The sequence below is a fragment of the Anser anser genome, assembly GCF_964211835.1.
Source record: "Anser anser genome assembly, chromosome: 1".
Taxonomy (NCBI): Eukaryota; Metazoa; Chordata; class Aves; order Anseriformes; family Anatidae; genus Anser; species Anser anser.
In genome coordinates this window covers 87,143,991-87,169,562 of record NC_139720.1, presented here as the reverse complement: position 1 = coordinate 87,169,562, position 25,572 = coordinate 87,143,991, and the positions used below count along the sequence as shown (strand labels likewise).

Genomic DNA, 25,572 nt, shown 5'->3' with positions numbered 1-25,572 from the left:
GAGACACCCTACATATTGCTGTCGAAAAGGAAAAAAACAGAAAGACACGGTTCACCTTCTCCAGTGAAACAGCTGGGGGCTATCCAGACCTTTTCTTACAGTTCTGATTAAGAAATGATGCATCCAACAAGACTTCATTTTTGTTTATTTTAATCCAAAAGCACATCATTAAAAATGGTTTAAAAAAAGTATACATTGTTGTTTCAGTTTCTCAGGCTGCTGTCTCTTCATTGGCTAAGAATACAAAACCAGAAAACCCCTTCCACACTTATACAACCCTTTTCCTCAGAAACCAAGCTATTTTAATACTCTAATTTATTTTCTTTGCCCGCTGGGAGAACCCAGCCAGTGGTCACGTAAGTGGTGAGCTGCTCCAGCAGCTGGTGCTTGACTAATAGGTCTGGCAGTTATTTCCCTGTACCAGGGGTTGGCAGTGCTGCTGAGGCCTCCGAATGCATACGTGTTGTGTATGTACTCAGCATTACTGTTCTTGGTAGCGTGTTCTCTGATCCAAACTGACTACAGACAAAAGTATGAGCTGTTATCATCCCTTCCATTACTGTGCTGTTTCCCAAGACATGAGTGGGGCCCCTTCATAAGCAAGGGAGCTCACCTGGGATGCAGAGGCCACATGGGGATCCCACGCTGTTTCCACTGTTGGCTCAGGCCAGCGGGAGCAGTTTGCTTCAGCTTCTGCAGACTTGGGCACCCACATGCCAGGTGTGCCAAGGACTGTGCTCAACTGACAGATGACCACTGACATCCAAAGGACATGTCAGGGACGGTGGCCGCTCTGACCCTGCTGATACAGACAAGCTGCAGCACAGGAGCAGTGATCCCAAAGCGACAGGGCAAGCAGCTCACAGTGGAAGGGATCAGACAGGCTAGGAAGCAGAAGTCTAGCTCTTCGCCACTAGAAAACTTGTTTTAATGCAAGGCTCTGACATTACTGAGCAAACAGTAAGTAGGAGAAACTAAGCTTGTCTGGATGCCAGAGAATGTGCGCTTCCTACCAGGCCTCTCAGTTCAGGGACAACAGAGCATTTTAGAAACTGCACTCCTTACGAGCTGAGCAGCCTGTACTTGGCATAAATACAGTTAGCCTGAGAAACCTATGACTTGAACTTAAAATGAATAATATAACGAGTAGCTGCCACTATGTGATTGAAGACATTCCCTCAACCAGACTGAGGAAGATCAGAAAAGGAACGTAACAGTTGGGTGAAAGAAAAGAGGAAAAGAGAATGATGAAGTAAACAGAGGTGTTACCCCCTTTGAAATAATAATAAAAAAAACAAAACAGTAAGATTGCAGAAGGGGATCAGAGCAGAGAATCTGTGAACATCTGGGGCAAAAACAAAAACAAAACAAAAAACTAAGAGCTGAATCTACCTCTGTGTATACTTTCTCTAGGTTCTTAAGGGTCCCAGGACGTCTGGCCAGCGGACCGGTGAGAGCTTGCTAACAGGGGCTGAGTTTTGCATGGCCATGCATCCACCTCATTGCCCCCTCAACAGGGGACAAACACTGCTTATCTCAGCTGCTTGGCTGTCTGCTACTCAGACAAAGTACTGTGGTAACATTATCATCACCAGACGTTCTCCTATGAGGTAGGTAATTTATCTGTGCAAGGATGATTTGTCCTCTTAACAGCCCATCAAAGCCTTGCCATCAACCTCTTTAAAAACCTGACATAAACATCAGAAAAGTAAGCTCTAAGCTATCTAAAAAGGCTACCCCAAATCCCAGTACCTGCTTCTGTCAGAGAACTCCTAATATCCCAAGTGTCATCACACAGATGAGAAAACACTGACCACTGCCAAAAATAGATGTGCATCTCCCAGTTGAGCGTAGCGGATACTACCTTGCCTGTGAGTACAGAGTACCTGGCAAAAGGTCCAGTAAATTTAACATAAAGGCTTCTCATTGACTGAATGGGATTTAGGATCATTCTTAGGTAGTAACAAAGTCCTAAATGCTATCTACGCTCTTCCAGGCACGAGCGTAACAACGCCACTAAATAGCCATAATCCAACATTCTACTTAATGTTCTTACGGCGACAGTAGAACTGGGTCCCACTACATGGCTGCATGGGAACAATTTTAAAGTTAGCCTGTTGCTGTTCTCTGTAGTTTTAGTACAAAGGATAATAAATCTGGGAACAAGAAAGAAGATACACCGATCTTCAGATTTCCAGAGAGATCAGTTTGAGCTGAAGAGAAAAACAGAGAAGTCTCTATAGTTCTGTTTTCGGCCATTCAGAAGTGATCTCACTGTAGTTCTTCCTCCTTTTCACTTTGTAAGTCAAGGCTTGGGAATATTCTGACAACAGATGCTCCCAGTAGCAAGAGACATCCTCCATCTGCAAGTGTTCAGTGATGAATTGGCGTCCCCTAGAGACACACAAGGCACAGTCAGAACCAATTTCCAGTTCCTGCAAGAGTCTTTGGTTCTGTTTTATATGTATATCAACTTTCACTCCTCTGTTTTTTTCAAATGAGAAACAACACGCATTGCTCTGTACCATCTATTTCCATTTCACAACTTTCATTCAGTCTCATAGCTCTGACACTTGCAGTGCTTTTGTTATCCTCAAGATGGTATTTGTTATCTGGGATAATAAATATCAGATTTCACGTATCAGATACAGCCTGAGCAACAGTGATGCATGCTGCTTCAGAAGCCAGTCCCTGCCAGCCTGGGTATATAATAGTTATAACGCAGACACAGTTCCCAGGGGTCAACTCGCTTCACACCGAGACGAAAGCTCTGAACTTCTGATGGCTTTCAGTGGGGTTCCTGACATGGGTCACATCTGAACCAAAGACCTAAACATATAATCTTGTTATCCAGTTCCCCCTGCTTGTTTTAAGTTCTCCAACCCTCCTGCTGTTATTGCAGAAGAAAAATATACTTTACCCTATTAATACTAGGCTGTCTTTGACAGGTAACCCCTTCAAAAGCTGCCTAAGAAAATGTTTTAGATAAGAGTGCTTGACAGACAGAAAGGACACACAACTTACCTCTCTGCAATTTCTTGTGCTATGTTATCATTTTCCTTTACAAACTGCAACAGCTCCCTAAAATAACAACAACAAAAAATGCTATGAAACAACTAGTTCAGTGGAGAACTATTGTTAAACTTAGCTAATATATTGTGGAGGATGAAATTAAAGATTTAGAGCTGAGCAAGGGATTGGTGCTCCTCATTTCAGTGCACAGAAGAAACCTGTCACTGCCAGTTGTTCCATGTAAGCCCTGGGCAGCATGCTTGAAATCCAGGAGCTGACACATTTTTAGCCCAGTAATATGGTCCTCTTCTCCTTATCTGTGCTGCAGTGGCCACTTGCAAAGATATTTAAGTATGTAGTGCCTGCTGATTTCAGTGAGGCCGCGAGACCTACATACCCCAGTGAAACTGTATTGTGTAAGTAATACAAGCAAAAGATTCTCTGGGTGTGGTAATAAAGAGAAAAAACATGACCTACAAGAGCATTTGACTGATGCCTAGGAGTGGAGGCTCTTCCTAGTGTAATACAAACCAAATAAATTGTAGCAGTGTTTTCCCATGGCATGCAATGCCCCACTAAGCACTCTTAGGGTCTCACACCTGACATCAGAGAGGTCTGATCTGACTGGGACATAGTGGACCCAAGGCTTCAGCTGAGGGTAGAAGAACTCCAACCACTCTTCTCCAACGTGAAAGACGAGCGAACCACACAAGAAGAGGTGTTTCAACCGGAAACTGGCAGCCACTCCCCGGAAATTAAACAGATACCTGTAAAACAAGAAAAGAGAGGAGCTGATTACCCCTGTTATTTTATGGAGAAAGGCAGTAAGAAACTGGACTCTGAATAGTGATGAACCTTCTCTCACAGGTAACGTGTGAGGGGGTACGGGTCTCCCTCACGCTGAGCTAAGCACTTCTCACTAAAACAGAGGGAGGACATTTATTTGAAGCTCCTCGTTGCACAGGTGAGCTGAAGTTATGGAGGTGCTAGGAGAGTTTCCAGTGCCTGTCAAAACTTAGCACGTGAGGCTTTACCTCCAACAAAGACACCTGCTTATGACAAACCAACGAAGACTTGCCTCACAGACCACTGCCAGAAAGGCACGGAAGGTCACAACCTGGATGCTGCTCCTGGGACTCTACGCTGCTTCAGAGACTCTGTTCCCATGAGGAGACTTTTCCCAATTCCGTTGTCTTGCAACAAGCTTTTTCATTCATTGTTCTTCTTTGACATATCTATTCAGCCTTTTTTTCTTCTGGGATCCTGCTTTAATCTGAATCTAATTGTTTCACATTAACTTGGGAATGTAACCCTAGGAGGTTAAACAGGCTAGCACAAAACAGATAGACTTTGCAGACAACAAAGAATCAACAATTTTGTTTTCAGTATTTTCTGCCAAGTTAGTAAAATGGGCTTGACTGGGGGAGGGGGACAGATTTCTCTTAGCAAACTGTATCTCAGAGGCATGTTTGTTGGTTTGCTTTCTTGCTTTTTCAAACCCACGTTTCTCCAATTATATGGAAAGCTGTTTTTCCTGTGGGTAAAACCCCTCAGTACATGGAACTAATCTTTGAAGTCAAACATTTTGGGCTGGGGGAAGGGACTTCTCCCTTTAACACAGCTATTTTGGGTGAGATGGGGACCATAGCTAAACTTGGTTCAGCAGTAAGTGAAAGGAAGTAAATCTGAAATTATTTTGCATTCCTTGTATTACATAGGAGCTCGAGGCAGGGATGAGGAGCACACTGTATTAGTAACTGAACAACAAGAAGCAAGGGAATACCTCTGTCAAGTTCAAGCCATGGCTCCCATTCCCTGTGACCTCAGCCAAGTCACTAAAGGCTGCTCTCAGACTTCCGTATACACTTCTGTACAGCACTGAAGGAAACAGTGAGAAATTCCTGTTGACCCTACCAGACCCTGCCACTCACAGCCTATGGACAGATGGAGGTGCGGCTTCTAGGTTAGGTAGTCTCATTACAGCCCCTCTTTTTGCACCTGTGTTTTTCCAATGACAGTCTGAAGTCAATAATACACCACAGGACCACTGTAGGGGACAGTCGTCCATAAAAGACTCCATGGAGCCCATATGCCGCTGCTGACAACAACTATTGATGATTATTCCTAAATGGGGCTATGACAAAAGTGTGAGAGAATGTCTTGGCCCATACTGCATGGAGGGGCTGAGGAGGCATCAGGAGTTTGGGGAAGTCTATGTGTAACAGAAGGGAGAAATCTGGGCAACAGTCCAGTGAAATATAAAATGAGACAAGTCAATCACATTTGCACAAAAACACAGCTTCAGCCAAGTGACTGAGCTCTTGTAACACCAGATTCTAGCTGGTGGAATTGTAACTAAATGCAAACTTTTAAAGCAAAAGAAAAATCAAAACATCAGACATACAAGTACATGCAAGCCAAATCTGTATTTCTACAGAGAAAGCCACAAGAATATTACACCAACAAAGCCTCCCAAAAGTAGTTAAAAAATAAAATCCTTTGTAAATCAAAACCACATTATCCCAAGCAACATACAAAGTAAGAATCAGCACTATATCTGCTCAGTCATATTTCAGGTTTTCTCTTTTACTATATACATTCAACAGCAACCCTTGCACCAATATGCATAGGAAGACATGATTCCTTCCTTATGTCCTCGAAGACAATAATGCTATCACTGTAGCACCAAAATGAAACAATTTTGAACTCACAGCTTGATATAGGAACATAAAGAAAAATTTATAGAAAGTCTTTCTGATCCAAAAAAAAAGAAACAAAAAAACCACACACATAAAAATAAATGTATTTTCCATCTATATATTAATTAGTGATTTAAGATCTTTACTTTCCTCAAAGCACTTTATTTCTCCTGACCTGACAGGGGAAAGCTGACACTGACCCAGGCCGCAGTAAGCTCCCAAAGTTTCAGCTGCTGTATGTCTGTTCACAAACCTCCCTGTCTGCATGGAGCTGGTTGCTGGAATTAGATCTTAAAATAAAATGAGACGATACACCATGCAAGGAAAGAAATAACCCATAGCCCTTGAACAGCTTTACTTTTCAAAATCCTTACTTGTATTTGCAGTGATCAACCAGTGGAATTTCCTTTGCAGGAGGCTTCCCTAAGGTGTCCTTAAAGTAAAGAGAATTTTTTTAAAAATCGGTAAGTTTTATATGGTTATTTCAAACTCATTTTCCTTCTCAGTTACAAATAAATCTGAAGCCTCAAAATTCTCCATCTCACTTCTGAGAAAACCTTCCCTGGTGGGCTTTTAGAAGTATAATGAAGAATTTGGAGCCCTTCAATCAAGAAAAAAAAGTTCAGTAAATTACACATTGCCTGTAAGCAAATGCCAGTGCAAACACATTAAATGATAATGTTTAGCTGGCAGCTACAGAGCTGAAAACAGCTTGGGACAATGGACTCTGTGAAGCCAAGTGTAACTGGATTAGCCAAGACTGTCTGGAGAGAGCTGGACTGTGCACTAATATGGAGCAAAAAAGTTACCAGCAACAGTTATCAGAATGTTATCAGCAGCAAGACAAAGAGATGGAGATGACAGAAAAAGGTTTAGAAAGACTGACAGCAACATGCAAGCAGCTTGGGGCTAGAAGGGGAAGTTGCCTAATTTTTCAGTAGTGGAAGAGCAGGGGATTGGCATAGGTTCATTTTCTTATCTGTGCTGGCTTTCTTCAACAAAAAGCATAGATGGGAAGAGAAAAAAAAAAGGTGGTCCTGGCAGGCTCTAGAGACTCCTTTCTTTCACCCACCAGAGAGCCCTACCCTCAACAGAATTGCAAGCCTCCCCCACGCTACACCACTCACAGCTCTCCAACAAGATGCATCTCAATCATCAAAGCCATCTTGCAATGCTACCCTTTCTGGCCCTCATGCTCAGAAGACAGGCAACACCCACACACCTTCTCAGATTTCCAAGCCTGATTTTTAGTGTACTCAGCATCAACGAGTTCTGGGTCTTCTCGGGACAGCAGAATGAGGGGATCTCTCTCAGGGCTTGTTCTGCAAAAGAAATGACATCAGCCATTGCCAAACCATCTCACCCGACACAGCTACCCAACTACAGGACCCTGCCTCTTTATAGAACTGACCTCAGTGTGTCCCCAGAAAACATTACTGGGTGCCTGTGATACAGTATATATCTGTCCAAGGGTATATTAGCTGAAGAAAAATGATCTGAGGCCACATTTCTCTGTTTCACTTGTGAAAAAATAGTAAATGTTTAATAGTATTATTTAAGCAATTCCCAGGACATATCAGCAGAGATGCTGTTTCCTTTGGGCCGTAAACTGATGGGTGCCAAATACTTCAACTCCCTAAGTCAGAGAGAGCTAAGAGATGGTAAGCATCTTCAGATCTGATCCCTCTGACCCCTACTGATAAACAAGGTTATGACATCCCTGAGGCTCACTCCTCATCATCTCCTGAAACTACTTATTAATAGCAGGATGTCAAGTCCATCCCTGAAACTCAATGATGTTGAAGGAACAGAGAGGAGTAGGGGTTAATATGGTTCAAACTGTCACTGGGGAGAAAAACAATCTATCCTCTTAACCCCCATCACTCAGGTAAGTAACAGAAGAATACTTGTTGATTCACTGATAAGCACTTGCACAGAGAATAAAGTATTCACGTTGGCAAGAGGCATGCTCATCAGTATCAAATCTTTAGATTTACATTATGCACCTGTGGTTCCTTTCACAGAACAAAAGAAGCTGGTTCTAAGAAACTTTTACTCATTAAGAAATAAAGCAGCAAATCCATCATAACCTCTGTTTTAGTATTAAGCTTACTATAATAAACTAGTTGCGAACTGTAACTCTTACGGTGGTGAAATATAGCTATACAAGACGCCTCACTTTCCTTACTTTTAAAGAAGATATTCTAGGTTACACTTGCTCAGGAAGATATGCTCACCTGGATCCCCGGAAATATCCTTTAGAGATTTTTTTCATCCATGGCCATTTTTCTGCAGATCTGAAATATTGTTTATACGTGGCAATAAATGATTTAATAAAACCATGAAACAGTAATCTCATCAGTTTTCACAGCATGATCTCATTTTATAATTTTCCATTTTTGATGGAAATCATTTTCGTCACTATAGCAGAAAAAAACTCTGCCAGGTCCAATGAAACACGTTTTCCTGTGAATACTGTGGTCAAGACCACATGAATAGGCTACTTTTCATAACACTTTTCAGTGAAAACAATAAATTACACGCACACAGCCCTACCAAACCTTTGCCTTTAAGAGTATTAAAATTAACCTAAAATTTTAATCCACTTTTTACACTGTTGCTTTATTTTTCTCTACTTCACTGACTACGGATAGTGCAAAATGACTAGAGAATTTTTAGCTATTGTCATTTCCCACTTAGAAATAAAAAAGCCCCATGTTTTGAAAACACAAGGGCTCACCGTTTCCCCAAATAAATTTCATTTTGAATTTGAGCTCTTCAAAATAACTGTTCACACGCTTTATTTTTGTCAGTGCAGTTGCCTGCCTCCCTCTAGGGAGCTGTTTGTTGTCTGTTTCTGTTGCACCTGGCTTGACATGTACATCCTGATCTCCAGCCTGATCTGTGCAGGTTAAGCTTTGCATCTGCTTGTAACCCAGTGACATAAGTGGGGTTCCATGGTGAAGCAAGGATAAACAAATACTTTGAACCTTCACTGTGTTATATTATAGCACATCAGGTTTAGGATTTTGAAGAAGGAAACATTCAACCTCACATTCTCATGCTAACTGTTTGACATCAAGGTGTTGAGGTTTTGTTTTCTTGTTATGTTTCTATGTTCATTTACTGTTACATACTTTATTTGTTACTCTCCAGGGGAAACAGCCCCTTACTCTGCTAATAGTCAAAGATCTTGTGAAAAGAAAGACTCCCAATCAGAAACATATTCTGTCTTACTCTCAGCACAGTAATCATTCTTGCTTTGTGGGAATGATTCCAGATTCCTCTATTGTACAATACTCAAGTAAAAGCAGACCTAAAGCAGGCTTTCCTTTACCCTTTCAGAAGCTTACACAAACAGCCTGGATCATCTCTGCAGTAAAAAAAACACAGCTCCTAGAGAAGCAGGTGTAAACAAAGAAAAATATTTCTATGCGTCAGGGGAGATTTCTGCAGGCAAAAGATAACTCCTGCTTTATTGACAAACCCTGTTCCACTGAAAATGATAGTAATCTCGCCCTGACAGCATGTACAATGCGCATACTTTGTCCTCTGCATTCCTTACCAAAGTGTTGGAAACAGGGAAGCTAATTATAACTTTTAGTTACATCATCCAAGGTTTCTATGGAGAATTCTTATACAGCAGATAGGCTGTACGTAGTTTATGAGGCAGCAGGACAGATGACTGGCCGACAGACCTGTGGTCTTAAGACTTCAACATTGCCCTAATCCTGCTCAGTAATAAGACGGCTTTCACTGTGATTTTTGTTTTCCATTCAGCCTCCCCCCAAAATATTCATTTTCAAAACATTACCTTCTGAGGTCCTCTCTCATGAGGTCCCAGCGCCCTAAACCTGTCGGGTAAATTGGCCAAACAGCCGGTCCTCCTTCCCAAAACGTCCAGGCAGGATACATGATATCATTGTATTCGTGTGTCTTAAGAAAAAGGAGAATAATATAAGAGTAGCATTTACTTCAGTCTACTGAGCCCACCAGCAGCGATGTCCTTTCAGGGCATCCTGCCTGGTTTCTCCCTCACTGCTCCCTCCATAAGCAGCCATGAGAGCTTCACGGTCACCACAGGGTTGCGAGGGGCCACATGAACACAACCCAACAGAAGAAAGCCAGTGTATTTCAGCAGGCATACCTGCTCTGAGTGGGCCACTGGACCAGCTGACTTCTGAAGGTCCTTTTTTCAATTCCTCATTCCTATCTGGATGCTTAAATTATCTGTTAATCAGGGGGAAAAACAGTACCTAAGACTAAATTCTTTCATAAAACCAGATTATAGGCCACTTCTCTGCACTAGTAATAAACTTACTATCCAACTTATCCATCTGTCTGACACCTGGAAATACTGGAGAGCCAAGTCCACCAAAGTAGTTAGGAGGCTGGTGCACAAGACATATGAAAAGAAACATGAGAAATGGGTTTGTTCATGCACAGGAAGGCTTGCAGGAATCTAAATGCTGTCTTCTGCAACCTAATGGAAGAATTTAGAGAAGACAGAGGCAGACTCTTTTCAGAAGTGCACTAAGACAGAATGTGAGGCAATATACTCTGATTACAAAAAAACAAACAAACAAACAAAAACAATCAAATATTGGGAAACCTGTTTTCATTCTGAGGGAAGTGAAACACTAGGGCATGTGCCCAGGGGAACCATGGACACCCTGTTCTTGGAAATGCTCAGAACTGGGCAGGATGCAACCCCTGGCACCCCGATCTAGTTGGTTCTGCTATGAGGGAGGTGCTGGACTGGGTGACCTCCTGAGGTGCCTTCCAACTTAAATGAGCGTGTGTTTCAACAGTCTGCTCCTTCCCAGCCTTGCTACAAGCAGGCATTGGTAACAAACCATGACAACTCCAGTCACCACCCTTCCAAGATGCAGAATACGACAATCCTGCAATCCTTATGTTTCAAACACCATGGACCAGCATCCTGGACCCTCCTCATTCTGGCAGGGACTAACACGGTCTGTTCAAATAAAGGCTGTGCCTGGGTCGCTGGGTTTCAGTTAAGGATAGGGCTGAGATTACAGTTCAGATATTGGACAGCAGTGACTGGGAAACTCAAGTTTCTTGCAGAGTCCCGCAAGGGATCCAGGGGCAGGATGATGAATATGACTGCAGAGATTAAACTCCTGCAACCTGGTCTGCATTCATTTGGGTTCTGCTGGCTAGAGTTCAGGACATGCTATGGTTCAGGGGCAAGACAGCAACCTCTACTAATACATCTAGCAGTGAACAAAGTTCTTGAATGACAGCACTTGCAATTCTGTACTGAAATTCCAGAGATAGTTTTAGGACAGCTGGGGACTAGGCAATGGTGGATCACATTAGAGTTCAGACTGCATGAGCTGAAGACCTGAGTTTAGGGTAAGATACCATAATTTAGCAGAATCAGAATACAACCTGAGCTAGCAAGAACAAATGATTTACTGCTTCTATTTGCATCCTACAGTCTGCTGGGCTTCAGCCAAGGACAGGGTCATGATCAGGGTTAGGTGCCAAAGCTGTAGAATTTGGGCATGTTGAGCATACACTAAGGCACAGCAAGATTTCCTGAAGTTTGAGGTGTAAGGATATTTTATTGGAAATGGTGAGACATTGTCCTACAGTCAGGTTTAACAATGGAAAGGCAGGAAAAAATACAGGAGTTCTCTCCAGTCTGGAAATAGAGAAGCAGAGAGCAAATGTCTGTGTGTGTGTCTGCCTCTGTGTGTATGTGCATGTTTGGAGATGGAAAAAGAAATCCACAGGAAAAGAGTTCACAGGAGACAGCACTATTACAGAAACGAAGATAAGAAACACTTATCTGTGGTGCCAAAAAAAAAAGGACTGAAATATTCATATTAACTGAGATCAGCTATGACAGCTGACTGATGATGAAAAATCCTTAACAATGCCAATAAGCTATGGCTACAATTTTAACGGAGGCATTGTAGCAAATCACAGTGATGATGGCACATATCCCATCCAGCTGTGTATCATTCTGCTGTAGCAGAGGTACACATTTTGACCTGGAAGAGGAGCTAATGAGGGGAAAAACTGTTCTATTAAATAAATCTGTAAGTCTGTCTGCCAGAAAACTGGAAGCAAAAAGCAGCATAACGAATGAAAAAGAGCAAGCAATTTTGACACACGGGAAATCTAGGGGGAACCATCCTCAAAAATATGTGTTACCAAGAAAAAGGAGGACACGCATGTCCCAGAAATGCTCAGCTTTTAAAAGCGTGCGCACCTTACTGAAGGAGAAGACCGGGATAATGGGTTTCATCCACTTGGGGACCTGGGGGTAGTCTCGCACATTGATCACCATTTCCATGTCAGGGAGGCGGTTGATGATCCCCTGAAGGAAATGCTCGACTCCACTGCATCTGTGGAGAAATGACACATATGGCAAAGAACCATAAGGAGAAGCAGAATCCCGGAGCCTCTTGTAGGCCTCTCTCTCTGCACAGCAGCAGAAGAGATGGTGAGCCTGAGACACGCCATGGTGCAGGCTGGGGACTGCCGACAGCCGCCTCTAAGCCGCACTGCAGTACAGACACTAGTGAAGCAACCCATCCTCTTAAACCTGACTTGGTCTGCAGCTTTCTCTGGGACCCCAGAATCAACTAGCTCTTTCTACACTGAAGTGTAACAACGACACTCACTTCCTGCTTACATTTAAGGCTCATACATAATTTTCTAGGCTCCTGCCCTGATAAGGAATTGGTAAGGAAACTAAATACCATTGTGCTCAGTGACTTTCAACGTGGCAGGGTTGGAAGTACTCCTGTGTCCCAGCTAGGGAGACAGGATCTTCTGCACGGCTCTTACCTTGCAGGGAACATGCAGTCGTGCTCACGGTACAGCTTGTTCTTAATGATTTGGTAGTGCGTCCCAAGCTTGCGGCTCACCACATCTGACATTATCTCCTTGGAAATGCCATCTCGAAAAGGAGCCAGGTCCTGCTTCCAGACACTGAAACAAAACAATCAGCCAAAATTAAGTACAGCAGGGAGGATACTGCACATACATTACTGCAACATACAGGAGAGGCTTCTAGCTCTAACAATTTCCATATAGCTTCCAGCTCTGCTACACATGGCGTATCGGAGGATTCAATTTCAGTCACTTGAAACAGACACTACTCAGAGACTCAAAGGTCCAAGCTTTGCTCTTTGACGATCTATATCCTGTTTGCCTGAACAGAAAACCCAGCACAGGCTAAATCAACACAGTCAACAGTAGTCATTATCCCAGAAAACACCTTACACACCCTGGCAGGTTATGGATAAAGCCTTCGGTTCACTTAACCAGAGGTCTGAAGCTTGAAGATTTTCAAGAATGATGGGCCAAACCAAGACCAAATTCCTCAAAAAAATGCTACTTGGACATAGAAAAGAAGAGTCCACTTGTGAGGAGCACCATCACCCAGTAATGCTGTATACAATGAAAGCTAGTTCAGGAGAACAAGCATATTCAGTCTGTTCTGTGACAGCTGCACATCACCAGTGAGCTCCAGGAATGCAGTATGAAAATATAACCCTAACCTACACAAGAAAATACAGATGGAGGATACAGCTTATATTAATTCACTCTAACGGCCCCCAGATCTAACTGTTTGGAGCAGTTAGTAATTGCTGCTGGACTGTAAGAGCCATGAAGACCTCTCCACTACATTTTGGTAGACACTGCATCATTGCTTTAGCTTCATACAACACTGCACAGACACAAGGGGCGAACCCATGAGCATGATCAAACCCTGGCACAGGTTGCCCGGCGAGATTGTGGGGTTCACATCTTTGGAGATATTCATATCCTGGCTGAACATGGTCCTGGCAACTTGCTCTAGGTGGCCCTGCTTGAACAAGGAGGTTGGACTTGATGATCTCAAGAGGTTCCCCTCCTACCTCAATGATTCTCTTATTCTGTATCAGATACAAAATTGTAAACTACATAAAGAATTGTCCCAGTACAGATGGATTGATCACAGGATAAGCTGTGTGACAGGGATGCAAATCTAATGAGCTGGAGATCATGAAAAAAGTTGGAGAGTTTTATAGCACATCCATGTCATTCTAGCCTATATTGCTACCTTTCAGTAGTCACTGAAAGTGAAAGTTCTTTTCAGTTCTTGGCCACCAGAAAACCTGACACAAGTAGAATCTGTTATCTGGGAAAAAGTACTGGCTTTCAGTGTTCTGCTGCACACATATATCTCCAAATCAGCTATCAAAATGAAAAGAGTCTCTCAGTTGCACAGTGTATACATGCTGTATCATCTTTCCAGATTCTTTTGTAAAGCCTGTCACTACTGAATAAAACTGCTCTTTAAACAACCCTTAAATGAAATGCTGCTGTAATGAGAACTAGGTTTGGAGAATCACAGCAACTGTAACTTTCTGTTACTATCAATTATCATGTTCTGAAGCAGGTGTGGAAGTTATACCCAAAGGCAGGTAGGAGATGGTGGGGTGTATGTTTAAAGATTAGGAGATGTCTTTAGGCTGTGTTTGAATTGTAACTGAGGAAAAAGACTGGAAGACTAAACTAGAAGAGACTTCTCATATAAAGAGCAATGAAGATCAAAAACTCCAAACAGTATACAAATGGTTGACCCAGTATGACTCATCTGATATTAAAAGCCAGTCTGGTGCTCAATCTCACCTCCAAAATGAATGAGCACATCTATTTTTTAAACAGGAGTCTGAAAATGGGACATCTGCATTTCTGCATTTGGAAGCCTAATCCTAAAGACAGAGGAATACTTCCTGAATGAGCTTGTCTTGGATCATCTTAGGTCATGCAAAAGTCAGGCAGTTAAATATCCACTGCTACTCCAGTTCTTACAAGCAGTGAACTAAACTCCCTAGAAAGAGTGCTCTTCCAGTTCTCCCCTCCCTTCTTCCCCTGGAAGCCCTGTCGTCCAGGCGCAGGCAGTGCACAAGGTACAACACAGTATCACACCAAATTAATATGCTTTCTGTAATGATTCTTCTTAATCTACCTATTTTAAAATATTTTGCATGTATTTGATTTCTTCCACTTTTAAAAGCCCATCAGAAAAACTTGTTAGCAGCATCCCACTGAGGGAGAAGGCAGAAGGGGATTTTTAACACAGAAATATCACCAACTGTGTATGGGTTTATTGTGTACTCATGTATGAGATGCTGACACAGTTTATGTTGTTCAGTCGCAGACAACAAGGACAGCGATCAATTTACAGGCGGACACGCCTTCTACTGGAGCTATGGTGGCTGGCCTATTTCACACCATGCAATTAATAATCTCCTTTTTGCAAGTGCTGTGATCTATGATCGTTGCAGATACGACACTTTAGAGCCCAAATATTCTATAGCTAACTCTCATCCATCAGTGCTGCCAAAAGTATTCCCGATCATGGCCCGAATCCTGTCCAGTAACAAGGAAACCAGTGTCTCACCTTTGGTGGCAGCTGCAATTCTCCTTTACACATGGCTTATAGACTTCCACAGCTTTGTTAATTTGGTCAGTTCTTGTTTTCCATTTGGCATCTGAAACACACAGGAAGGAAAAGTCAAAGTTAATTCATTAAACCACCAGAGCGACCAGCGGGAGCCGAGCAGGACTTCTGGTCCAGCTGGCAATAGCTTCACAACACGACCCCACGACACACTCCAGTACCGCTGAACTGGAGCGTGCCGGGCAGCAAACCCAGCCAGGCCTCCCGAAACGATGGGAAGCAGCTGAGGACCACGCAGCCCAGTGACACGGTCCCCAGAGAGGTGGCCGTGGCCTTTTTGGCGGAGACTGGCTGATGGCAGCCTGCAAAACCAAACCCACATCCGACAACCACCGCTGTTAAACCGAGTTAGCCGCTTTCTGCTACGCGACTACAAGGAAGCAACAGACTCTCCCCGACACCTCGTGTTTTATTTTCTTTCCAGAACCTGGAAATGCGGGCACGGAGACGGGCCGAACGCCAATCTCCTCAGCCATCAGAGACCAGCATCATCCAGCCCGACCCCAGGGCGGCCGCCCAGCCGCCCGCCCCCCCTGCAGCAGCGCTCACCTGCCGGGCCACCCGCCGCCACCCCCGGTGCCGGTGCCCGCAGCGCCCAGAGGGCCAGCAGCGCCCACAGGGGCAGCGCCACCCGCCCCATGCCGCCGCCGAGCCGCCGGGGGGCGGAGACGCCCCGGCTACAAATGGCGGCCGCGGCCGCCACTAGCCCCCCCCCAAAATGGCGGCGGGCGTTAGGTGCTATGGGAGTTGTAGTTTTTGCCGTGTCTTGGCCTGGCTGCGCTCTGTGGCGGCGCTGCTCACCCACCACCGCCAGCAGCCCGAGCCCCTGAGGGCTGCATGTGGCCGGGACCCGGTGGGCAAGGTCCTCCGTGCCTCCCTCTGCCATGCTGTCACCGGAGTGGGTTGTCCCCATGGGCCAGGTGTGGTGTTGAGCCATGGGGTAGCTACGTTGAGGTGACTGGGCCCAATCTGCCCTCACTGTCCCAGGCACGGCCAGGGTTAGCGGGGAGTGGCGGCCACTGCCCCTGAAAGTAGCGGTGAAGGTGCTGGTTGTCACTGGAGGCTGCCCTCCAATGCGTGTGACCCTCTGTGGGGCTCTTGTGGGTCATGTCGCGGCTGCAGGCAGCAGCTTTAACCCACAGGAATAAGGGCACTGATGTGGCAGAGAGACCATTGTCAGGGCGCTGGTTTCTCCAGTGTGAGACCTGCCTGTTGCACGGCAGCCATCCTGGTGTCTGTTTCTCCTCACATGCAGGAACTTCAACTGCATTACTTAGAGTAAAACAGAGCCATCTACTGAAAAAATAATCAATGCCTAGGGAAGAGCTGTGTGTGTTTATGATACTTTCTCTGAATCTGTTAGCTTTACTCATTTGCAGCTCAGGAGTCTCATGAGCGTTATGCAGCTGTTGCGTATGTAGCAGACCTCAGTCAATCTGAGGGTTTTCTGGAACTTCTGGACACCTGAATTCATCAAACACTTCACCCAGACTGTAAGTAAGAGGCTCCTTCTCCTGTTACAACTTCAGGGGCGGATGGGGAGGGGGAAACGGTCTCAGATGAAGAGTGTGGAGGTGGGTTTTACCACAGAGTATATTTGGAGATGGTGGTTTTATCAGCGGTCTTCACTAATGCTTATTGGTATCTCTAGGCTTGTTCTGGCCAAAGAGTAACAGTTGCTGCCTTTGTGCATGGTAGAATGCCTATAGGAGCCAACAAGAGCTGCAGGGAAGTACCCAAGAGGAAGAGGGGGGAAAAAAAAGCCCATGCTGTTGCCACTGCCTTATTCAATTTGATTGTTTAGAGTTAAGACAGTTGTTACTGTTTAGGAATAATATTTGAGATTGGTTTGTGTAAACTCTTCTGCAGCTTCGGGAATGTGAACTAAAAGAAAAGAGGGAAACAATAGGACTGAGTGCCATCAACGTAACGTGTAGGACCTGCTCTATTCAGAATGGTTTCTAAGAATACAGTCTTCGGAACCACCTCCCACTTAATGTTTCGGTCAGCTCTGTCATATTTATCCAGCCTTCAGGAGACAGGCTCATTAATCCACTGCTGGATGTAATAACCATGCTGATAAGCAGCCAAATTAATATAGGTTACAGTGCTTTGGGCTAAGCAGACGCTATCCTAACATGAATCCAGGCCATTTGATTAATGTTTCTTCCCAGGTTGAATGTGGGAAAGCCTGTCCCATCTTCATTTTGTCTCTGTGTATCAAAATGTGAATGCTAAACCTTCGTCCTTCCTGGTCCAGTTTTATTTTGGTGTTCTTTGATTCCAGGAGGAGGTGCTGTAGCCCCTCATTAATACGGAGAAGATGCACTTACATTAAGCTGGTATCTATAGCGTGAAGGCTGAGTGACTATCCACACAAGCCACCAACTGGGCATGAAGGCCTTTTTTTTGAGAGACTGAAATGGTTATATAGGTAACTGTAGGTTTGGGTGGAGAAGTAGCTACCAGAAAGCAGACCCAAGAGAAAAAGCATGTGCTGAGGAAGAATATTGAAGGTTCCCCAAGGAACTAATGAATTCTGGAGACTAGTAGTTCTGCTGGATCCCCAAGAGCTGATAAACTTGGGCACCAAGCATTGGCTAAATCTGTGCAAGGCCAGTAGATGCTATTATCAACAGGCGGTTGCATGACTAGAGGACAGAGGTCCCTATTTGCGGGCAAAGACTAGTGGTTCGTATGTGTGTCCATTGAAATAAATGACTTTGAGGGACTTTCTGAACAGCTGCACGGACACCTGTGTGTCAGCACAACCTCTGAGTGTACAGCTGGGGTTGTCCTCCAAGCGTTGCTCCAGCTGGGTAACTGGGTGAGTGTATGAGTGAAGTATAAGGGAATAAGTGCATGTTGTATTATCTGCTATTGGTAGTAATAGCTTCTTAGAGTGAAAAGCTTGGGTACTTCTGGCTGTCTCATCCCAAACTTGTGCTGTGCAGCCAAAGAGCTTTTGAGCAAATGAGGGAATTAATTCTTCTTTCAGTTATCTGCTAAGGTCCCTCTGTTTTTCTTTCTGCATAGAATCTACTTTCTTCCTTTTCCTCTACTGGCCCTTCTACAGCTACAGTAGTTGTAGATCCCAAATTGGAGGCTAGCCTTAAGCCTTGCCCAAAAGTATGAACCCTCAGTAAGTAGCACAAAGCAAAAAATGCTGAAATACGTATATTTGCCTCCGATGGTCTCACTCAGTTTTAGCTATTTATACAAAAACTAATCCAGACATTATTTCTAGCATCGTTTTCTGTCTCCCTCAAGTTCCAGACCTGACTTTCCTGCTTCTTCCCCGGCTCACTGATAGAGACATCAGCGTGCTGTTCCAACACTCTTTCTGGTTGTTTCTCACAGCTCCCCCCGCTAGTCTGTTACACAGCCAGTAGGACTGTTGTAGTTTGCTCTGTAGCAAAGGTTATTTCGGGTGCTTTCTCTGAGGCAAAGAGTAGGAGTGGTAGTCAGCATAAATGTTTAATAGGCCCTGAGAGCTAAGACTTTAAGATGAAGCTCCTTTTGAAGCTACATTTACAGTCTCTGCTCTCCCAGGCTTTGTATAATGAAAGCACCCCAGGCTACTGTGGTGTGGTTTTGGCATGTGCTGCAGTTTCCCCCAAGCACGTTGGATGGTTGTAGGCTTCAGAACCCCTTGACTCTCACTTCAAACACACCTTTTGCCTCACCTTCTCTACCTTCTTAATTTCCTGCAAATCCAGAGCTCTGTGAAGGAGCATCTGGCTCTGATCTTTGATACCTTCCCTCAATCACAGTCCCTCCCTCATTTTTTTTCCCTGCCAAATCAAGCACAAACACCCACAAATTTACTTTCATCGTGTTCCATGTGCCTGGAGTGGAAAATCACTTGGCTGTAAGTCTGGTGTCCTTGCTTTACATATTCAACATAGGTTAGAAGAAGGGTGCTTGGGAAAGAGTTTGGTTCTCTAAGCTGGTTATGAGACTGAACTAAAGAAAACGCTCTTTCTCGATCTTGAGTTTCTCTCAAAGCTATAGTCTGGCTTTTCTACTTGCTACTCTGTGTGTGCAGGGGTGTTGGTGGAGGATTTTCTCTCTTAGTTCATCCCTTTGTGCTAAATGGAAGTCCTAGATTTTCTAAACTCCTTGAAAAACAGTGAGTTTTTTTATCGGTCCTATTCCAGTTGCTGTCAAAGTGCTTTTGAGGTGGCAGAGCGTTACCAGCTTCCAAAGCTCATTAGCTGAGACAAGTTCTGTCACTACCACCTCTTGTGACTCTGAGAGTGTGAGCTTTTTAATCTACCCTCCCCTCTCCTCCTGTGTTGTCAAGATGGTGTGCTCTAAGAGGATGTTTGAGCCCCAGCATCTGGGCCAGGTACCTTTACAAGATTCTTTCTGCAGCTGACTGGAACTGGTTGTGCTACGCGCTAGTTTATGCTGTGCCATAAAAATAACTTTGCTGTGAGCGAAGTTTTGTTAAGTGCAAGGGCTCAGAAGACCAGGACAACACCGTGAGTGAAGGCTGGCCATCCTACCTGCATTGAAGTTCTCCAGAAGTATGGAGAACTAAAGGAGGTTCATGTGCAGATAGCAAAGGTGATGCTAGTTAAAGGGGAAATATCCAGACATTATAAATGAAGCTTCCAGTAGATGTGAAGTAGCTAATGTATGGTTCTTCCTATAGCTTTTACCTGTGATCATCAGTGGGACTAGCCAGGCAGAAGTGTTATGTGGGCTTAGTGGAGGAGGGAGGCTGACGAGGTTCAGAAGTTGAGATTGGCATTACTAGGGCCTCTGGGGCTGAGCTCAGCCGTTCCCATAAGAAGCCACATAGCTTCTAGAGAGTTAAGACTGCTTCCTGTTTGAGAACTGCTCGTGAAGCTTGTTTCCCTTTGGCTCTACACTGTGTCCTGTAACACTCCACCCTGTGGCTGGTAGGGTTCAGGAAATCTGGTCACATCTGCAGTACCTGGCTTGGGGATGTTTGCTACTGAATATTCAATTATTTTAAGCAAAGGAAGCTAATTATGAAAGCATTAGAGCAACTGGAGCATGCTGCATGAGAAATGTAGTAGTGGAGTGAGACCCAGTAAAGGCTGGGCTCTTAAACTGGGATTCAAAAGTTCTGCAGGGGCTGTGGAGCTACTGAACTGCATTGGGCAAAACAAGTGCAGGAGAACCCAGAGTTCAGTCTTGGTGAAACCCTGTCTGAATCTGCCAGCAAAGGGAGTCATTAACTCAGCCCTCAGCTAGCCCAAGGGTCTGTGAAGAGAGGCCAGGCTTTAGGAATGGAAATGATGCAGGATCCAAGAAAAAGCAAGGCATCTGCAGCTCAAGCCTGGGGTCAATCTAAGGGCTTGTGTATGCACTGGGAACAGTAAACCAACTACAGCTCTTGCTTGAGAGCAGATGCAAGAGCTGCAGTGGTTTCACCCCTTGAATTTGTATGTGCCAGGGGGTGCCTGTGCTTGTGACAGTGATGACAGTATTATAAAGAATATTTCACAATGGCAACAGATTACAGCAGCCCCCAAAAGGAAGGGAGGCACCTGGTTAGTGTGATCTGTATGTGTAAGTGCACTTATAAACGTGGGGTCAGGCATATATTTGAGCCTTTTTATTCGTACACCTAAAAAGGTAACAAGGAAATCCACCTTACTTTGAGTAGAAAGAATTTAGGACTTCATTATTATTATTATTATTATTATTATTTTTCACAAGGGATGGATGAGGGATTAAATCATTCTTGAATGAAAAACAAACTGGAAAAGGTACATGTTTGTAATGGTGGGGCATGGGGGGAGATGTGGTAGATTCAGAAGGTATTGGGTTCTTCCCCTCATCAAAAGGATGCATTCAATATTGAACCCATTTGCCTTTGCAGTTGCATCGCATGGCACCAACACAAACTAAAATTGACTATATTCCTATAGAAAAGGCCTTGGCGTTAGGCCATGGCTGTAAAGACTTTTTAAGATCTGTTTGAGAGGCCATGTTAACTAAAGCTGATCATAAATCACTTTTTGCCATTGCCAGTGGGGATCTGGCAAACACCTTCCTGCAAACAGAACGTCTCTTTCTTTAGCTAGAGTTGTATAACTTGCAAATTGAATGCGAACCTGAGAAAGATTTAGTAGTTGCAGGCACACTCTCCAGTGCCTTTGACAAAAATGCTGTGGAACAAAGTCCCAGGCTAGATTATGTATATGTCAATTGGGGAAAACAAAACAAAAAAACCCAGCCCTGTCGGTTCTCAAATGAAATGCAGACTTTTATTGCTAGTGGTTTGCTGAGGACGAGACACTGCAGGATGTAATTAAGGTTCTACTAGAAAATGATTTGCACAGCTTATTCTGTCCCTGTTTCAGTTTAAAACGATTTAGATACCACTTCTTTGAGGCATGAAGAAAACTGATCCCGCTGCAGGAAAATAGCTTAAAGACACAGAAAGCCATTTAGAGCCTGAAGGCAATGTGAGCCATCTCTGCCTCCCTCCGTGGTCAGAAATACAGGTGAGGGTAGATGGAGGAGCGTATGCTGGTGGAAAACTCTCATCCTCCAGAAGGAAGGTAACTTCATCTCATGTCAGCTTGATGTGAAAGTCCTCTGCAGCCATCTTCATATCGCTGGGAAGTCTTTACTGGAAGACATTATAGCATTATAAGGGAGCAGGACTATGTATCTGCTAACAATGGACTTTATATATGTGTGGGTGTGCAAATAAATATGTAGATATATTAGTGGACCACAGTTTAGTACAAGCTGATGTTCATGGCAGCTAGTCCCAGTGCCTTTACCTACCACGCTGGTGGAAAGCCACGTCAAAATACCACCAGAAAGGGGGCAGTGTCCATCTATCTGTTGCACTTTCATCACTGCTCAGTTGTAATGGGTTGTCACACCTGTGTTAGCAGAAACTGATCTCATCTGTGTGGGTTTGTTGAGATAAGTAAACAGAAAGTTGAGCAAAAAAACTTCATGGGGTTTTGTAGCTTGGGACTGCCTCTGTTTCACAAATGGTTTATGTGACAGCAAGAGACAGCAATCACAGACAAGGTGTGCTCTGTGGAGGCTTCTTGCTCATGTGAGGCGGTCGTTGCAGACACCCTGTGCTGTGGAGAAGTAGATTCACATTTCCCAAATTCCAGAGGGCAGCGGGAGGGTGTAAATTGCTGCCTTTCATGGTGGTGGTCTCGGGTGATAGATGGATCAGGTTAGAGTGGCTGTAGTCCAGAAAGGCAAACAACTAGAAATACTGCGCTTTCTGCTAACTGACCGTGCAGTGGGTTTTCCAGAGGACACAGGAGGCGGCACTGGATGTCTGAGACAGCACTGTTTATGAGGGAGTAGACAGCTTGTATGTACTTGGCATTGCCCATTAGGTGAGTGCAGCTGAATGTGTGTTCAAGCCCGGGGAGCTGTAATATTCAGAAGCTCTCCCAGGAGGTGCCGTTGTGCAGACCAGCACCGATAGCTCGAGATCAGACAGTGATTAATGCAAAGCTCTTCAGGGTTCTGGCTTGGGGTCAATCCTTAACAGTGTGGACTGTGGGACTTATTGCCTGCTAGCTCACCGACAGCAAACAGCGTGTTCCTGCACAGAGCGGTGTGTTCAGAGGGCTCCCCTTCCTCCTAAGGTCCCAGCACTTGCCGCTCTCACTGCCATTGCTTCTTCTACTCCTTTCCTTCCTGAAAACCACTGTCACTGGAGAATTCCTAGATGTTTGTGACTCCATAGATGTTAATTCATTCAAGTTGTTAAATCATTGAAGCATTGAACTGTTACTGAGTAGCTTTGTTTCAACCAGTTTTTTTTTTGCAGCTCTGCAAAAAATAGTGCATTTCTCTATCTTAACATTGCTTGAATGTAATAGAATTTCCTTCTGCTAATAAAATGAGGCATTAAGTTCCTAATTTAGGGATGGGATAAAATGAGTTGTGCTGTGATTTCTAATCATGGGAGAACTCTTCTAATGTGCACACATTCGGTGTTTGTCTTATAAAAACAGTTCCTTAACAATGCCCATTGCAGCTAATTTGTAACTACATAGTGTAAACATTGATTTCCGAAGTTTTTTTAATAGATCCCCATGCTACTTAATTATCACTAACTGACCCTTGTTTTCTAATGGTGATTAGTTTAGTTTCCTCGAACTTTGTAAGAGATGAGTCTCAAATGGCAGTAAGATGGACAACTTATTTTGTATCTAACAGGATAGGAAGGTCTCCGAGGTGTTACTATGTCTTCCCAGGGGTAGGATCTCCCGTTCACAGTGATACCCCTCATAGCTGGACATCTGGAATGTTCTTTCTGGTTCATACAAAGCTGGATTAAAGTCAGGGAGAAGCAGGTTGAAGTCAGAATTTCTTTGGGGTTTAAAAAATGTCATCTCACTAAGTCCCTTAGTGGTAGGTTTCTTTTGGGTCTGGCACACCTTTTTGTCTATGAACCAGCTGGATTCTTCCGTACCTGTCTACATGAGTAGAGGGGAAAGAACAACTTGCTTTCTGAGAACAACTTGCCGTGAGAAAACTCTAGGCTAACTTAATCCCTGTTGCAGTTCCATTGCATTAAACAGTTATCAGAGAGGAATTTCTCTTTTAGAGATCAAGTCTTCCACTGCAGCTTTGCATCCTGGTTGTGAAATCAGAGCATCACATCTTACTCTGATGTTCTTATAGAGCAGATGGTTAGAGAGCAGTTCAGGGACTTGACCACTTTGGATGAGCTGTCCCCAACAGGAAGGGGGGTGGATTTAGAAAAAGTTGTATCTGCATGTGGAAAAATAAAACGTGAGATGTGGAGGGGAGATTGGGAAAGGATACAAATTTTTAGAAGGTCTTCAGACACCAGAGATTCCAGAAGCTTTTAAGGCTGTTGCAGACCATAAGCTATGCTTGTTTATTGTTTTTGTTCTGCTGTAGATTAATCACCAATTTGTAGTGGGCAATAAGCTAGTACCTTGAACGCACATCCTCAGAGTACCCCTACACTGCCTGTACTACAAAAATAATAATTGTACTTCCCCTGTCAGGAAAACCCTACAGTTTATAAAGGATAAAAAATTACTGGCTATTGAAAATCTGAGGAACAAGAGATATATGCATCCAGAAGAGATATGAAACAGTTGGCACAGAGTTTGCCAGATGGCCTGTGCTCCTCTGCAGAAGCTGGGATGACATCTTGTAACAGGACCAGGTGGAATCTCCTTGGGCTGGGCTGGGAATCCAGGCCGTTGGACGATGTGCTGCAAGCAGCTGTGTTGTGCAGAGCAGCCACAAGACTATAAAAGCACTTGTCTCATTCAGTTCTCCCGCAAGATGAATCCTGAGCCTGATAGCATTGTTGCGTGCTGAAATATTTTGAGACTGGGGAAGTTGGAAGTGTGAGGGAGAAGTGCTAATTAAAGTAAAAGTAAAAGGCATAAAACAGAAAAGTTAAAAGCTGATCTTGAGTATAATTAGGTGGAAAATTTGAGAGAGGCTTTTAGTGATCAGAGATTCTGGAAGAGACTTCCAATAGCAATAGTTCTTGGTTATCTTCTTACCTCCTATCAACACAGGGCTAGATCTTAAAAGGGATGTGGAGACAATCTGTCAGTGATGGTAGGACATGGCTTGGATGCCCTTCAGTCCAAAACCAGCAGTGAAACTTCTCTTCTTGTCAAATACAGTGTCACTGAAAGCTCAGAAAATAGGGCTGTAGGATCCATTGGGATGCTTTCTTGTCCATCCCCGTAACAGCACGGTTAGCTGTATTTGTCATTCCTGACCGACATTTGCCCTGTTCTTGAAGGCATGCGGTGGTAGTAGAGGCTGCTTAGCTAGTAGAAGTCTGTCTTATTTTGGGTTGCTTCCATGGTAAGCACAAATCCTTTATTCCAATGCTGGCACCGTAGCTCCTGTGTAGCTAGTCTTACCCCAACTACATTTGAATAGCTGATATTTCCTAAGCAACTGTAGAATTTTGCTTGTCTTTTTTTGAATAACATTTTTTTCCCCAGACTTTCTCAGATAATCAAAGCTGTTTTGAATACTAATTCTGTTTTCCAGCATATTTGCAGCCCCTCCCAGCAAGGTGCCATCTAAAAGTTTAATAAGCTCGGTCTCTGTTCCTTCATTCTTGTCATTAATGAAAATATTCAATAATACAATTTCTGGGAGAGCTCTCTACAAAAATCTAGCTCGATGCACCTCTGCAGCCTGTTGGAGAACTATCAGTAACTACTGATTGGGTATGAAATTTTCCCCTTCCCTAACTAACTTCATCAAGAACGATTTGCCTTCACAGGTTGAAATATTCTAAGTTTAAAGCCTGTTATCAAGAAAAGTTTCCAAAGACTGGGGAAGCATAGAGTAGTCCTAACAGCAAAACTTCTTCCTAGATTGTAG

At 43.9% G+C, this 25,572-nt stretch overlaps 2 protein-coding genes across 2 annotated transcripts in view; one reads left to right on the top strand and one right to left on the bottom strand.

Annotated features, from left to right (window-relative positions):
* Positions 1 to 128: 128 nt before the first annotated feature.
* POGLUT1 (protein O-glucosyltransferase 1) lies at positions 129 to 16,132 on the bottom strand. Its single transcript, XM_083806139.1, has 11 exons — positions 15,754 to 16,132; positions 15,145 to 15,235; positions 12,537 to 12,680; positions 11,956 to 12,091; positions 9,526 to 9,647; positions 7,949 to 8,008; positions 6,934 to 7,033; positions 6,086 to 6,144; positions 3,612 to 3,779; positions 3,025 to 3,081; positions 129 to 2,394 (listed from the first exon to the last, which is right to left on the bottom strand). Exons 1-11 carry the CDS (start codon positions 16,115 to 16,117, stop codon positions 2,238 to 2,240), a joined length of 1,458 nt encoding a protein of 485 aa, XP_083662265.1. The 5' UTR covers positions 16,118 to 16,132; the 3' UTR covers positions 129 to 2,237.
* Positions 15,990 to 25,572, top strand: part of BCL9 (BCL9 transcription coactivator) — an 83,992-nt gene continuing 74,409 nt past the window's right edge. The window contains exons 1-2 of the mRNA XM_083805982.1: positions 15,990 to 16,124; positions 16,584 to 16,697. The gene's annotated coding sequence lies outside the window, so the exon portion shown is untranslated. The remainder of the gene's footprint in view (positions 16,125 to 16,583; positions 16,698 to 25,572) is intronic.

Bases quoted from the DNA above. Each gene is read 5' to 3' on its own strand.
- POGLUT1 (XM_083806139.1), bottom strand. From the start codon at position 16,117: ATGGGGACAACCCACTCCGGTGACAGCATGGCAGAGGGAGGCACGGAG. The intron at 9,648-11,955 runs GTGCGCACGCTT...CTTTTTCTTAAG, and splicing joins CGGTCTTCTCCTTCAGTAAG to ACACACGAATACAATGATAT. The intron at 3,780-6,085 runs GTAAGGATTTTG...CTTGTTTTACAG, and splicing joins GTTGATCACTGCAAATACAA to GTATCTGTTTAATTTCCGGG.